The following is an 11,650-nucleotide window of genomic DNA, read 5'->3' as shown; positions in this document are numbered from 1 at the left end:
GCCAGTGCCAGCCATCTCAAGGGCTAGACAGACGTAGAAGAAACAGCCATTTGCAAACTTCCACCCGACTCAGGATGGAGGTTTGAAATTCCTCTTCAGGGTAGGCTGCTTTTTCACTTTGAGAAAAATATAGTAGAGGCCCTTTGGTGATTGACGGTGAAGCAAGAGCCTGTCCTGGAATGGAAGAGAGGCCTGGGGAGCCACCCGGCCCTGCCTGACAATGGAAAGGTGCTCGTCCCAGCACGGCAGCTGGAGATGAAAGAGAAGGGGTACCTGGCTTTTTCTTCCGTGGGCCCTGATGAGTTTGGGGCCTGGGGCCTGGGTGGGCTGGACTCGTGCCACTCCACGTGCCACTGGCTCACACCTCGGGCTGAGCCAATGAAACTTACCCAGGGGCTTTGTGGGCCTCGTGGGGGTACAGTTTAAAGGTTTCACTGTGTGTTCCCAGTTTTCTGTGCTTTCAGTCTTTCTTTCTTTGTGACAGCCTCACTCTGTTGCCCAGGTTGGAGTGCAGTGGCTTGATCTTGGCTCACTGCAGCCTCCACCTCCCAGGTTCAAGTGATTTTCCTGCCTCAACGTCCCGAGTAGCTGGGATTATAGGCATGTAGACATGCACCACCACATCCAGCTTTTTGTGGGGTTTTTTTTTTTTGGGGTATTTTTTTAAGTAGAGATGGGGTTTTGCCACGTTGGCCAGGCTGGTCTCAAACTTCTGGCCTCAAGTGATCCGCCCGCCTCAGCCTCCCAAAGTGCTAAGATTATAGGCGTGAGCCACCGCACCCAGCCTCAGTTAAGTCTTAACTGAGTATGGTCCTAGCTGTGCTGTGGAGTACTAGGGGGTAAGGCCTCTCATAACGAGAACATCGGCTGCTAGGGAAAGCCGGTTGTAGGCCCCCAAGAGGTGAAAGCAAAGAATGAAGCATTGCTTGGGGTTCCATAACATACTTGGGGAGGGCAGCCTGGTCAAAGAGAGCACTTCTGCCTTCAACTGACAAGGCCTGCACCTCTAGCTGTAGGAGCATAAAGGGGGGTGTGAGGCCTGAGGTGTCACCCACTGTCCCTTAGAGGCCCTCCTGGGCCACCCCGGAAAGTAGGAACACAAGAACACAACACACCACCAAGCTCTCAAAACTCAGTTTTATTGACTTCCAGCATTTCCCCCTGGATCTGAGCTCAGCCCAGCTGGTTTTGGTTCGTCTCTGAGGCTCAGTGTTACAGCGACTGGCTCCACCACTCCCCTCCCTGGCCACTGGGCTCCCCAGGCAGGGAGGAGGAGAGGCAGCTCATCTGCGATGTTGGAAAGAATGGGCAGCAGGGTCAGAGGCCAAAGAAAGCCATACAAGCAGCAGCATGCCTGGAGCTGCCATCACATGCCAAGCCCTGCCACACACACGCCCCCGTGGGTGGCCTTGCCCTCGAAGCTCTCTGCCAGCCCACACTCCTCAGCTTTCTAGGGCCACACCCTGCTCAGGTGGACATGCTACTCGCCCTGGCTTGTTCCTGGGACCCCAGGCTGCCCAAGGGAAAGGTACCTCTCCCAGGTGCTGCGCGGCTCTGCCCTGCACACTCTAACCCTGGGGCTAGCAAGATGTGTCAGGGGAACCAAGGCTCAGATCATTCCCCCTTCATCTACAACCTTGCCGGCCATCCAGGGATAAATCAAAAGACAAAATCTCCCCATCTCACAGCAAGTGACAAGCCGACCTGGGCTACTACATGTCCCAAGATGCACAGCTCCGTAACCACACACCACCTCCCCCAAGCGGGATCTATCAGAAATGAGGCCGGGCACAACGCACTCTGGGATGTGTAGTCCCCAGGAGCCAGCACCAAACACCCAAGGAAGAGAGTGCACAGGCTAAGACTACTGCCACCTCCCACCCGGCCCCCGCCCGCCACCCAGGCCCCAGCTCTACACTCAGCGTGGGTGAGGGGGAGAAATGGAGGGTCCCCTCCCAGCGCAGGGGGGAGGGCGCTGTCCTGTTGGAACTGTGCAGCGATTCTGGATCCCGGCATCCAGCTCAGAACACATCTGGGGAGAGAGCAGGGGCGGGGTGACAGGAGAGAGCGTCAGCGGCAAGCTGTGGAGGATGGGGCTCAGCATGCAGACCTGGGCTGGCCGCATGGCCTCTCCCTGAGCCCTGATTTGTGGTAGGGAAGCAGTATGGGTGCAGTCCCCTCCTAGGCCTCCCTCCGGGGTCCCCCGGTCCTATCCCACCTCTTCAGGGTGAGCCAGCCTCACCTCTGCCTAGTCCTGAGGGTGAGGGCAGGCTGAGGCAACGAGAGGGAGGAGGAGTGGGCTCCAGTTCTGAATCTGGACAGCTGAGAGGCTCCCGCCCCACCCGGCTAGCCTCCCCAGAAGATCTCACAGCCCTACCGGCCCCAGCATCTTCCTCGCCACATTGAGGCCTTCTCGGGGAAGGAAGGAAGAAGGGAGTCCTAGCCAGACGGCAGTGAAAGCAAGCGATGCGGCCCGCAGGCAGTTGCAGAGAGAATGGGAGGGAGGAGAAGCAACACCAGAAGAGAAGCAACAGAGACTGTCAGAGCGCAACATGGCACAGAAACCAGTTGGGGGTCTGCAGCTGGACCAGGAGAGCGGGAGGCTCCACTCCGCCTGCAATGCTCCCCAGTGGAGCTGCTGGCTCCGGCTCAGACAACCCTAGGCCAAGTCCTCCTTCCTTGACACCATCAGCAACACAGGTGGCAGAGTACCTGGGCACAAAAGGCCCAGCCCAAACTACTAATGCCCCTTGGAGCTCCCCATCCAATAAATGCAACCTGGCTCCTCGGGCCCTTCCACTGCCCTGATACCCCCCACCCTGGGCTTCACCAGGGACCTATCAGCCCTGGGCTGAGCACAGCAAATCCCAAGTCCACACTGGGGTGCAGGGGGCCTGGGAGGGAAACTTGTGGAGGGAGCATGGAGTTGGAAAGCAGTTCCTACAACTCAGGATACTCCCCTCTTCTCTTCCCACAGTGAGTCAGACCCCAAGTCAAGACCTGGATCAGATCAGGTTGGGCCCAGTGTTCAGAGGATGAGGCAGCGAGAGGCCTTCTCCTCTGGGGATGGGCTGCGTTTGGTTGCTTCACCCCTCACACCCTCCTGTGTCCCTCCCAAGCCTGGATCTTGGTGCTGGGCCTTGGGCCGCCCCTGCCGTCGGTGCTGTGCCTCCCGCCCACCTGCGGGTTTCTTCCCAGCTGCTTCCATCTCTGACAGGCTGTAGGCCATGGCCAGCTGCAGGTCCTCATCCTCAGAGAGGTCGCTATCCAAGGGGCATGAGGCAGGGGTCTGCTGGACCTGAGTGCCCCCAGACCTGGAAGTGACTGACGGCTGCTGCTCGCGACGGCTCAGCTCCAAGCCCAGTGCCAGGTCATCTGGGACACCTGCAAGAGTCACAGCCACCATGAGGCCCCAACCTGAGCCAGGGGTATTACTGCCAGGCTGCCTCACACAGTAACAACCCTGACCACTTAGAGTCTCTTATTTGGAATTGGCACACGTGCATTTTGGCACCTAGGGTTATGATTTTGAGCACAAGGAAGTATTCAGCTCTACCAGGTAGGAGCTCCTACCCTTAGGCAAGTCACTCAACATCCCTACCCCTCCCTTTCCTCATCTAGAAAGTGGGAATGATGGCCGGGCACAGTGGCTCATGCCTGTAATCCCAACACTTTGGGAGGCCGAGGTAGAAGGATCACTTGAGCCTAGAAGTTTGAGACTAGCCTGGGCAACATAGTGAGACCCCATCTCTAGAAAATATTTGAAAAATTAGCTGGGCATGGTAGCACACGCCTGTAGTCCCAGCTACACAGGGGGCTGAAGTGGGAGGACTGCTTGAGCCGAGGAGGTCGAGGCTGTAGTGAGCCATAATCGTGCTGGGCTGAGCACAAAAGCAAGACCCTGTCTCAAAAAAAAAAAAAAAAAAAGAAAATGGGAATGATGATAGTGCCTTCATACTCAAATTGTTCCAACGATTAAATATGTCAGCCCATGTAAAGGGCTTGGTGCGCAGTGCTGGGAGTCAGCAGGCATGAAAGGCTATGGTGACGGCCCTGCACAGCATGGTGTTGCAGGGGCAGTTCTGCTCCGGGAATCGTGCGTCCTGAGTTTGACTCCTGGCTCTACTCCTTACTTGGAAGGAAAGAGTCTTGGGCCTGGGCTACTTGGAAGTTAGGGTCATTTAACTATGCTTCAGCTCAGGCTCCCCAAATTAAAACTGAGTGGATACAATCTGCCCTGTGTACTCCCCCAGATGCTTGAAGAATACAGAGGATATCGTGTATCTGGAAATGCTTTAAAAATAGTAAAGTGCTTTGCAAATGTAAGGCACCCCACTCACAGTGACGGCGATGGCTTCGTGAGACTCCTCCACCCCCTTCCCGGCACTGCCATCTCTGATCCTACCAGTCTGGCCTGTTGCCACTCCCTCCCAAGCCCTAAGTGAGTTCAGGGGGCAGCAGTTTGGGGAGGAGGCTGCTGCGGTTGGGGCTGGGTAGTGGGGCTGCTCCTCACCATTGATGGTGACTGACTTCAGCTGCCCATCCTCCTCCACTTCCACCCGCTCCTGCCCGTTCTCCATGATTCTGTGGGAGACAGCACAGTTCAGGCAACGAGCAGTGACAGAATCCTGCAGGCGCTGGTCCCAGTTCCGGCCACTGCAGTAGAGAGCGCAGACTGGGCCCTGCCCTCAAGGAGCCAACTTTCTATTTGAACACAGCTCCCCAGCAGACTCTCACCCCTCTATGGCCCCAGAAGGAGCTCTCACCTGCGTGTGGTGATGCGGCGTCCTTGGACAAAGGTGGTAGATGTAGAAACAGAGCGAAAAGCACCAGCCCCGGGACTGAAGGAGAAAGATGAGGAGGAGAAATCTGGCATTGGGACAAGGGAGGAGGAGGAGAGGTGGTTAGAAGAAGACTGCGCTGCCTGTTGTGGTCACCGAGGCTCCAAAAGGGCTCCTCGCAGGGCTGCTGGAGGCAGGGCTCCCAACACAGGAGATAGGCTTGGAAAAGCAACAAGCTCATGCCAGGGGTTCCAGGAATCGGAGCTTGCAAACGTGGGAAGGGGCAGAACTTACCGGAGTGCCCAGGGAAGGAGGAAGAGAAGGTAAAGAAGGGGCCTGAGTGTCGGGAACCCCGGTTCTGAAGCTCTGAGAAGGGGCCCAGGTCATCTGCAACAAGTAAACAGATTAGCAGTCATCTGGTAATGACATTTCCCCTCAAAAGTGTGTGAGCCCAAGTCTAGAAGTATAAACCACTAAGCAACTGGGTAGGGTTTTTCTTTTCCGCTTTTTAGTTGGGCTTATTTATAAATTCCTTTTTAATGTTGAATTCGAAAACGCTCACTGGTTAATTCTGTCCACAATAAAGAATAAAGGAAGGAAGGAGGGGGAAGAGGGATGGAGGACAGATGGCTCTTTCAGTACAGGCAAATCATCATGACGCGATGACAGGCAGACACAGCTAGGAGTCCAGCTCTGCCATGTGTTATGTGACTCTGGGCTATTAACTGTGCCTCAGTTTTCTCATCTGCAAATGGGGATAAAATTGCCCACCTGTCAGGGTTCACTAGAGACTTAGGAAATGTAAAATATTTGGCATATATCTATCACTAAAAAATACCAGTATGTTTTATAGGTAATAACAATATTGTCACAAGATGCTTTGAGTCTTGCTTTCATGGCTGTTACTATAGAAGTCTAGCAATGTATTATTGTTGTAATTTAATAAGGTGAGTCTGTGAAGTGTCACTGTTGGATCACAGGGGTTCTGGCACACGTGAGGTTCTGTCCCAGCTCTCACTGGACCCAGCTCCACAAAATCTTCTGTCCGTGGCATTCCCGTCCCCTCTCAGCCTTCCACCTCAGGGCCTCCCAGCTGATGGAGGGACAGGCCTGGAGGGGAAGTTGAGCCATTCCGAGGCTTCCAGAGTCCACTCACCAAAGAGCTCTGCAAAAGGGTCTCCACTCCCGAAGAATTCCCGGAAGACCTCCTCGGGGCTGCGGAAGGTGAAGGTGAAGCCAGGCCCACCACTGCCAGCTTCTGCCCGAGATGGGCCAGTTCCTGGAAAGGCAGGATGAGGAGAGAGCTTAGGGCATGCATCCTGCCCTGAGCCGGGGACCTCACCTAAGGCACAGCCAGGAGCCTGAGACAGCCTCCATTGCAAGAATCTGCCCTGCCCCTCTCCTCCCTGCCCCACCTCCATTCCTGGGCCTCACCACTCCACCTACCTGTCCCTGTCAGCCCTTCCCGGCCATAGCGGTCATAAATCTCCCGCTTGTGCTCTGCAAAAAGAGACCAGATCATTTCACCCTCCCTCTGGGATGGGCTCCCCTCACAGGCTAGGACGCTCAAAGGATTGTCCAGAGACTGACACTCTGACACTTGGCGGGGGAAGGTAGGCACAGCAGGGGACCCAGGGAACACAGGCTATAGGTTTAGGCAGCAACTCAGCCTTTCACACAGCTGGCGTCTTCTCATCTGGAAAATGGCTGTCATCACAGCACCTACCGCACAGGGTTGTTGCAAAGATAAAATGAGACCATCCACGTAAACTGCCTACCAGTGCCTGACACATATGAAGTGTTCAATAAATGTTAGCTAATGACTACTACATTATTATTCACCAGGGCTTAGCCTAAATGTCACCTCCTCGGAGAGGCCTTCTACAATCACCAGAACAAAAGCAGGTGCACATTATTCCCTAGCACTCCACCTGCCCTGTTTCTTCCCTCTGAATACTCTTCACAAGCTGTAACTGTGTCTGTGTGTGTGCCTGGTAGGTGTTGGTCTTCCCTGCCCCTCTGGGCAAGGACAGTGCCTGCTTGTCCTCCAGTTTCCCCAGCACCCAGCGAGTGCCAGACACTGTCACCATTCACTGAATTACTTTTTGAATGAATCAATAAAAAGGCAGACCTGGATTCATATTCCAGCTCTGCGTGGCCTTGAGCAAGTTACTTCACCTCTCTCAGCCTCAAGTTTCCTTGCCTGTAAAATAGGGGTGATAGAACCTGCCTCATAGGACGGCTGTGAGAACTCATGGAGATGACACCCACCAATGCCTGGCACACAGGAGACTCAGCTCACATGAGTTACCTGCCCTGCTTCCTTCCACTTTCAGGTCTCATGCCAGCCACTCCTACCAGACTCTGGGGAGCAGACACTGAGCTGTCCCTGTGGGAGGGGGGAGCTTAAATGTCAGGCTGGAAAAAGGCACAGAGGAAACTAGGGTGGCAGAGACATTGCTTTAAGAAAATGTGAGCTGGGGCATGAAGTAGGGGATGATGTGCTGGGTTCTGCCTGACCCCGGCCCTTACTGTCAGACAGCACTTCATATGCCTCGGCCACCTCCTTAAATTTCTTCTCAGCAAATTCTTTATTATCCGGGTTTTTGTCTGGGTGCCACTGGAGAGCCTTGCGCCGATACCTGCAGAAAGTGGGTGCAGAGGAGAAAGTCGGGGGACAAATGCAGGCACTTCCTATCCAGGAACCGAACGACCCGTTTTCCCATTAGCCTATCACTGTCCTTTCACCACCGGGTCCCGGTCCACCCCAGCTGCTACGGCTGCCACTGCTGTGATGTTTTCATCAAGTTCCACCCTCTCTCCTCCGCCACCAGTGCTGGGACCACATGTACAAGCGGATACAATGCCAGGGTCCCTAGCCCCTCCCTAGGGCTCGCAGGACTGGGGCTGCAAAGGTTGGGGCACATGTGGCCTCGAAGAGTACAGGGACACCGGCCCCTCCTCCTCACAGAGCCTCTTTGCACTGCATCTTTGCACTGCAGCCTGAGAATGCCCAAATCTAGGGGGAAGGGGGAGGGGAGGGGAAAGGAGGAGGAGGAGGAGGGGAAGATCAACTGGAGAACAACCTATAACACAGTGCAGCGCCCAGCGGAACTAACTACTTCACTCTCTGGACGTTCTCCTCGTACTCTACCAGGGGTCTCTTTCCTCTCTGCAGGTGTCACTCGGAAGAAGCACCCCAATGCTTTCTAACGACCTGGTTCCCTCAGACACCTACAGGTGTCACTCTGAAGTGCCCCATGGTGGTGGCGGGTGGAGGGTGAGAGGTTTTCTGTTGCACACGGAGGCACTTACGCCTTCTTGATGTCATCAGCGGACGCACTTCGCGGCACGTCTAGGATCTCGTAGTAGGATGCCATGGCAACTGGTCAGTCGTCAGGCGGGCCTCCTTGGGGCTGCAGAAGAGAAGGAGTCAGGCGGAAAGAACCAAGAGCCCCTCCCTGTGGCTGCAGCAGTCCCCCTCCCCGGGTGGCGGAAGGCGCTCCCAGTTGGAAGCGGAGCCCACGGGGCTCCGCTTGCGGCCGGTGACTAGGCTTCCTCCGGCAGCCTTATCTGCCCCCGCAGGCCGGGGCCAAGACCTATCTCGACGCCCAGGCCCAGGAGCCCTATCGGGGGCCCCCCAACTCCAGCAGTCCGATCCAAGGCCCCCAGCCTGACCCGGGCCCCCGGCTGCACCTCCTCCGCCAGGAGTCCCGGCCTCCTGCGGCGCCCCGCCCCTGCCCCCCGCCGGGAACCGTCTGGCACCCGCAGCCCGGCTCGCGGCTGCTGCGTAGGACGCGCCCGGCCCAGCTGTGCGCGCAGGCATGCGTCAGCGGTGCGGAAACTACTAGAGACCCGCAGAAGGCCGGCTCCGCCTGTCCCCTGGGGGGGGATGGGGGCCTGCAGGGGCTGCCGGGAGAAGAGGGCGGAGCCGGCTATTTTGGGCACGCACCAGGACGACGTCAGGCCCAGCTGGGACCTGGGAGACTGCGGCCCCGCCTCCATCCAGGCGAGACGCGCTCGCACGGAGGCTGGGGCAACCCACAAACAAGCCGCTCGGCCCCCAGGTCCCTCTGTCGCTTTCTTATAAACACGAGCGATGATCCATGCTTACTCACCCACCTCGAGGACTCAGACTCTTCTCTCCCTCCCTCCCCCCACCACGGTTCTAACTCCTCCCCCTTCTTCTGCTCCCAGCTGCAGCCCCACGTCCCCCAGCAGGCTGCCCTGGCTTTCCTGAGTAGGTCAGAACTGCCTTTTACAGCCTCTCGTGGCATTTCCTTCATCAGGCTTGTTAGAGCCACAAATTAGCATTTATTGGTTTGATTATTTTTGATTACCATTCACCTCCCTCACTAGAATGTCGATTTCACAGGAATTGTGTGTTTTTTCTCACTGGTCTATTAGAGCAGTCGTCGGAGTTCAAAACTACCCGTGGGATGAATAAATAATGAACACCTGCAAACCTCTTGTTGACAGTTTTGACACATTTGGGGGAGATGAGGTAAAGGGGGCCGTACAACGGAATTCCCCAGGTTCAAGTCTTCCCAAACTGATCCTGAGTAGGCCTATTCCACTTCAAAATGCTCCCTGGGTTCAGGCCTCATTGGAGAGTTAGGAAACCTTCCAGAACTGGCTCCTGCTTGATCCCATCCAGGCCAATCCAAAGGCGTTAGCTGAGCATTTTTCTGCATTCAAGATGCTGCCAGGCCGTATAAAGAAGAATGTGGCCCAAGCCCTGCCTTTGCAGAGCTTGAACTTGGTAAGATACCAGCCCATCAGTGTAGCCCGCTGGGAAACCCGAGGCTTTGGAAACAGAGTACAACCTGGCATTACTGTGAGACTTGGGAAAATCTCTGAGCTCTCTTTTTTTCTCACTAAATATAGGTAGTGCCTAGGGTTGTTTGAAAGTCAAATGAGACATGGTACGTATTAGGTGTTACTGCGGTCCTCGCTGGCATCGTGATTGGCTCGAGCAATAATGGTTATATGAGTCCAGAAAAGTGCTTTAGGCTGGGGGACCCAGGAACACTTTGCCAACGAGAAGGGCTTGAGCCGGACGTGAGAGAAGAAGGTGGTGTGAGTGTCCTGTTTTCCTGGCCGCCCACCATCAGAACCTCCTGCCTACATTTGGGGAATTCCCATTGCACGGGCCCTAATGGAAAGCAGGCCACCATTTGCCACAAAGCCCCAATGCTTTCTCCTCCCTGACTCGGCTCTAGGGTTGCAGGCAGAAGACATGAGCTCCGCCAATCGGATGCTCCAACTGGGACTTTGAATCTGGAGCAAGTCACGGAATAGCAGGGCTGGTTTAGGAATTCATTTCTGCGGCGGCGGTGGAGGCGATAGGGCCAACAGCGGCCTCTAGTGTCTGGAGGAGGAAGTGTCAGCGCTACTGCAGCAGGTGAGGGACGAGAGTAGGGGGATCACTGCGGAGGGTGGAGGGGACAGGAGTCTCCTACACAGGCTGTCCTGTGCCCAACCTTGACTGTGGTACTGGCTGCCCAGCTTCCCTAGGTGCCTGTCTGATTGCTGACCCTTGTTTCCTGGCCCTTGCATTGATTCTGTATGCTATCCGATATCTCTATAATTGTTGCGGGCAGGGGACTTGAAACAATTTGCCAGTTAGCTTCTGCTGTTTACAAGAGTCCTGACTGACACAAAGACTAAGGGTTACACTTGGTATAAGAGGAAGGAGTGGTTGGGTTAAGTCACTCCAAATTTTCCAGATCTCTGCCTTTTTCTTCTTACTTTGCCGTGCCAACAGACATTTGTCTAGCACCTACCGTGTATGTCTTGCTATATTAAGAATAAGAATATAAAGAAGTTTAAATTCCAATCTCTGTGCTCAAGGGGATAGGACATAGACAAATGACAGCCGAGGGAAATTATATGGAGCACATCTAGCAGACAAAGGTTTAATTTCCTTTGTCCACAAAGAAATGCCAACTAATGAAAGACAATGACATTTTTAAATGGACAAAGGGACAGGCAGCTCACAGAAGAGGAAATACTGGCTTTTAAACAAATGAAAAGATGCTCAATCTCATTCACAAAAAAACTGTAAACTAAAGCTACAACAGGCCAGGCATGGTGGCTCATGCCTGTAATCCCAGCACTTTGGGAGGCCAAGGCGGGTGGATCACCTGAAGTCAGGAGTTTCAGACCAGCCTGGCCAATATGGTGAAACCCTGTCTCTACTAAAAATACAAAAAGTAGCCAGGCGTGGTGGCACATGCCTGTAATCCCAGCTACTCAGGAGGCTGAGACAGGAAAATCACTTGAACCCGGGAGGCGGAGGTTGCAGTGAGCCAAGATCGTACCATTGCACTCCAGCCTGGGCGACAAGAGTGAAACTCTATCTCAAATAATAATAATAATAATAATAATAATAATAATAATAATAATAATAATAATAATAATTTTTAAAAGAATAATAATAATAAATAAAGCTACAACAAAATACTTTGGGGTTTTGTTTTTTGAGATGGAGTCTTGCTCTGTCATCCAGGCTCGAGTGCAGTGGCACTATCTTGGCTCACTGCAACCTCCCAGGTTCAAGCAATTCCCCTGCCTCAGCCTCCCAAGTAGCTGGGACTATAGGCATATGCAACCACCCCTGGCTAATTTTTGTATTTTTTGTAGAGATGGGGTTTCACCATGTTGGCCAGACTGGTCTCAAACTCCTGGCCTCAGATGATCCTCCTGCCTCAGCCTCCCAAAGTGCTGGAACTATAGGCCAGAGCCACTGCACCTGGGCACATGGCCCCAACAAAATACTTTGTTTCACTTATTGGATGAATGACAAAGACCAAAAAAAAAAAAAAAGTTGGATACATTGTATGGGCAAGACTGAGGGCACAGGCATT

At 54.3% G+C, this 11,650-nt stretch overlaps 1 protein-coding gene across 13 annotated transcripts; it reads right to left on the bottom strand.

Moving 5' to 3' along the window:
* Positions 1-1,118: 1,118 nt before the first annotated feature.
* Positions 1,119-8,660, bottom strand: DNAJB2 (DnaJ heat shock protein family (Hsp40) member B2). 13 transcript variants are annotated; one of them, XM_054549866.2, is made up of 11 exons: positions 8,478-8,656; positions 8,097-8,197; positions 7,314-7,423; positions 6,228-6,281; positions 5,938-6,060; positions 5,076-5,168; positions 4,767-4,869; positions 4,514-4,656; positions 3,181-3,384; positions 2,378-2,439; positions 1,119-2,032 (listed from the first exon to the last, which is right to left on the bottom strand). In XM_054549866.2, exons 2-11 carry the CDS (start codon positions 8,159-8,161, stop codon positions 1,919-1,921), a joined length of 1,071 nt encoding a protein of 356 aa, XP_054405841.1. In that variant the 5' UTR covers positions 8,162-8,197; positions 8,478-8,656; the 3' UTR covers positions 1,119-1,918. The 13 variants fall into 13 exon arrangements, with proteins under 13 accessions (XP_054405841.1, XP_054405844.1, XP_054405843.1 ...); XM_054549869.2 differs by having other exon boundaries at positions 8,547-8,641; XM_054549868.2 differs by having other exon boundaries at positions 8,460-8,575.
* Positions 8,661-11,650: the final 2,990 nt, after the last annotated feature.

The sequence above is a fragment of the Pongo abelii genome, chromosome 11, assembly GCF_028885655.2.
Source record: "Pongo abelii isolate AG06213 chromosome 11, NHGRI_mPonAbe1-v2.0_pri, whole genome shotgun sequence".
NCBI lineage: Eukaryota > Metazoa > Chordata > Mammalia > Primates > Hominidae > Pongo > Pongo abelii.
The sequence above is the reverse complement of the archived record's forward strand: the minus strand, read 5'-3'. Positions and strand labels throughout refer to the sequence as shown.

What these genes read in the sequence shown, in the direction of transcription:
- DNAJB2 (XM_054549866.2), bottom strand. Translation starts at nt 8,161, where the DNA reads ATGGCATCCTACTACGAGATCCTAGACGTGCCGCGAAGTGCGTCCGCT. An exon ending in GGAAGGGCTGACAGGGACAG is followed by an intron (nt 6,061 to 6,227) that starts GTAGGTGGAGTG and finishes CTGCCTTTCCAG; the next exon opens with GAACTGGCCCATCTCGGGCA. An exon ending in CTCCTTCCCTGGGCACTCCG is followed by an intron (nt 4,870 to 5,075) that starts GTAAGTTCTGCC and finishes TCCCAATGCCAG; the next exon opens with ATTTCTCCTCCTCATCTTTC.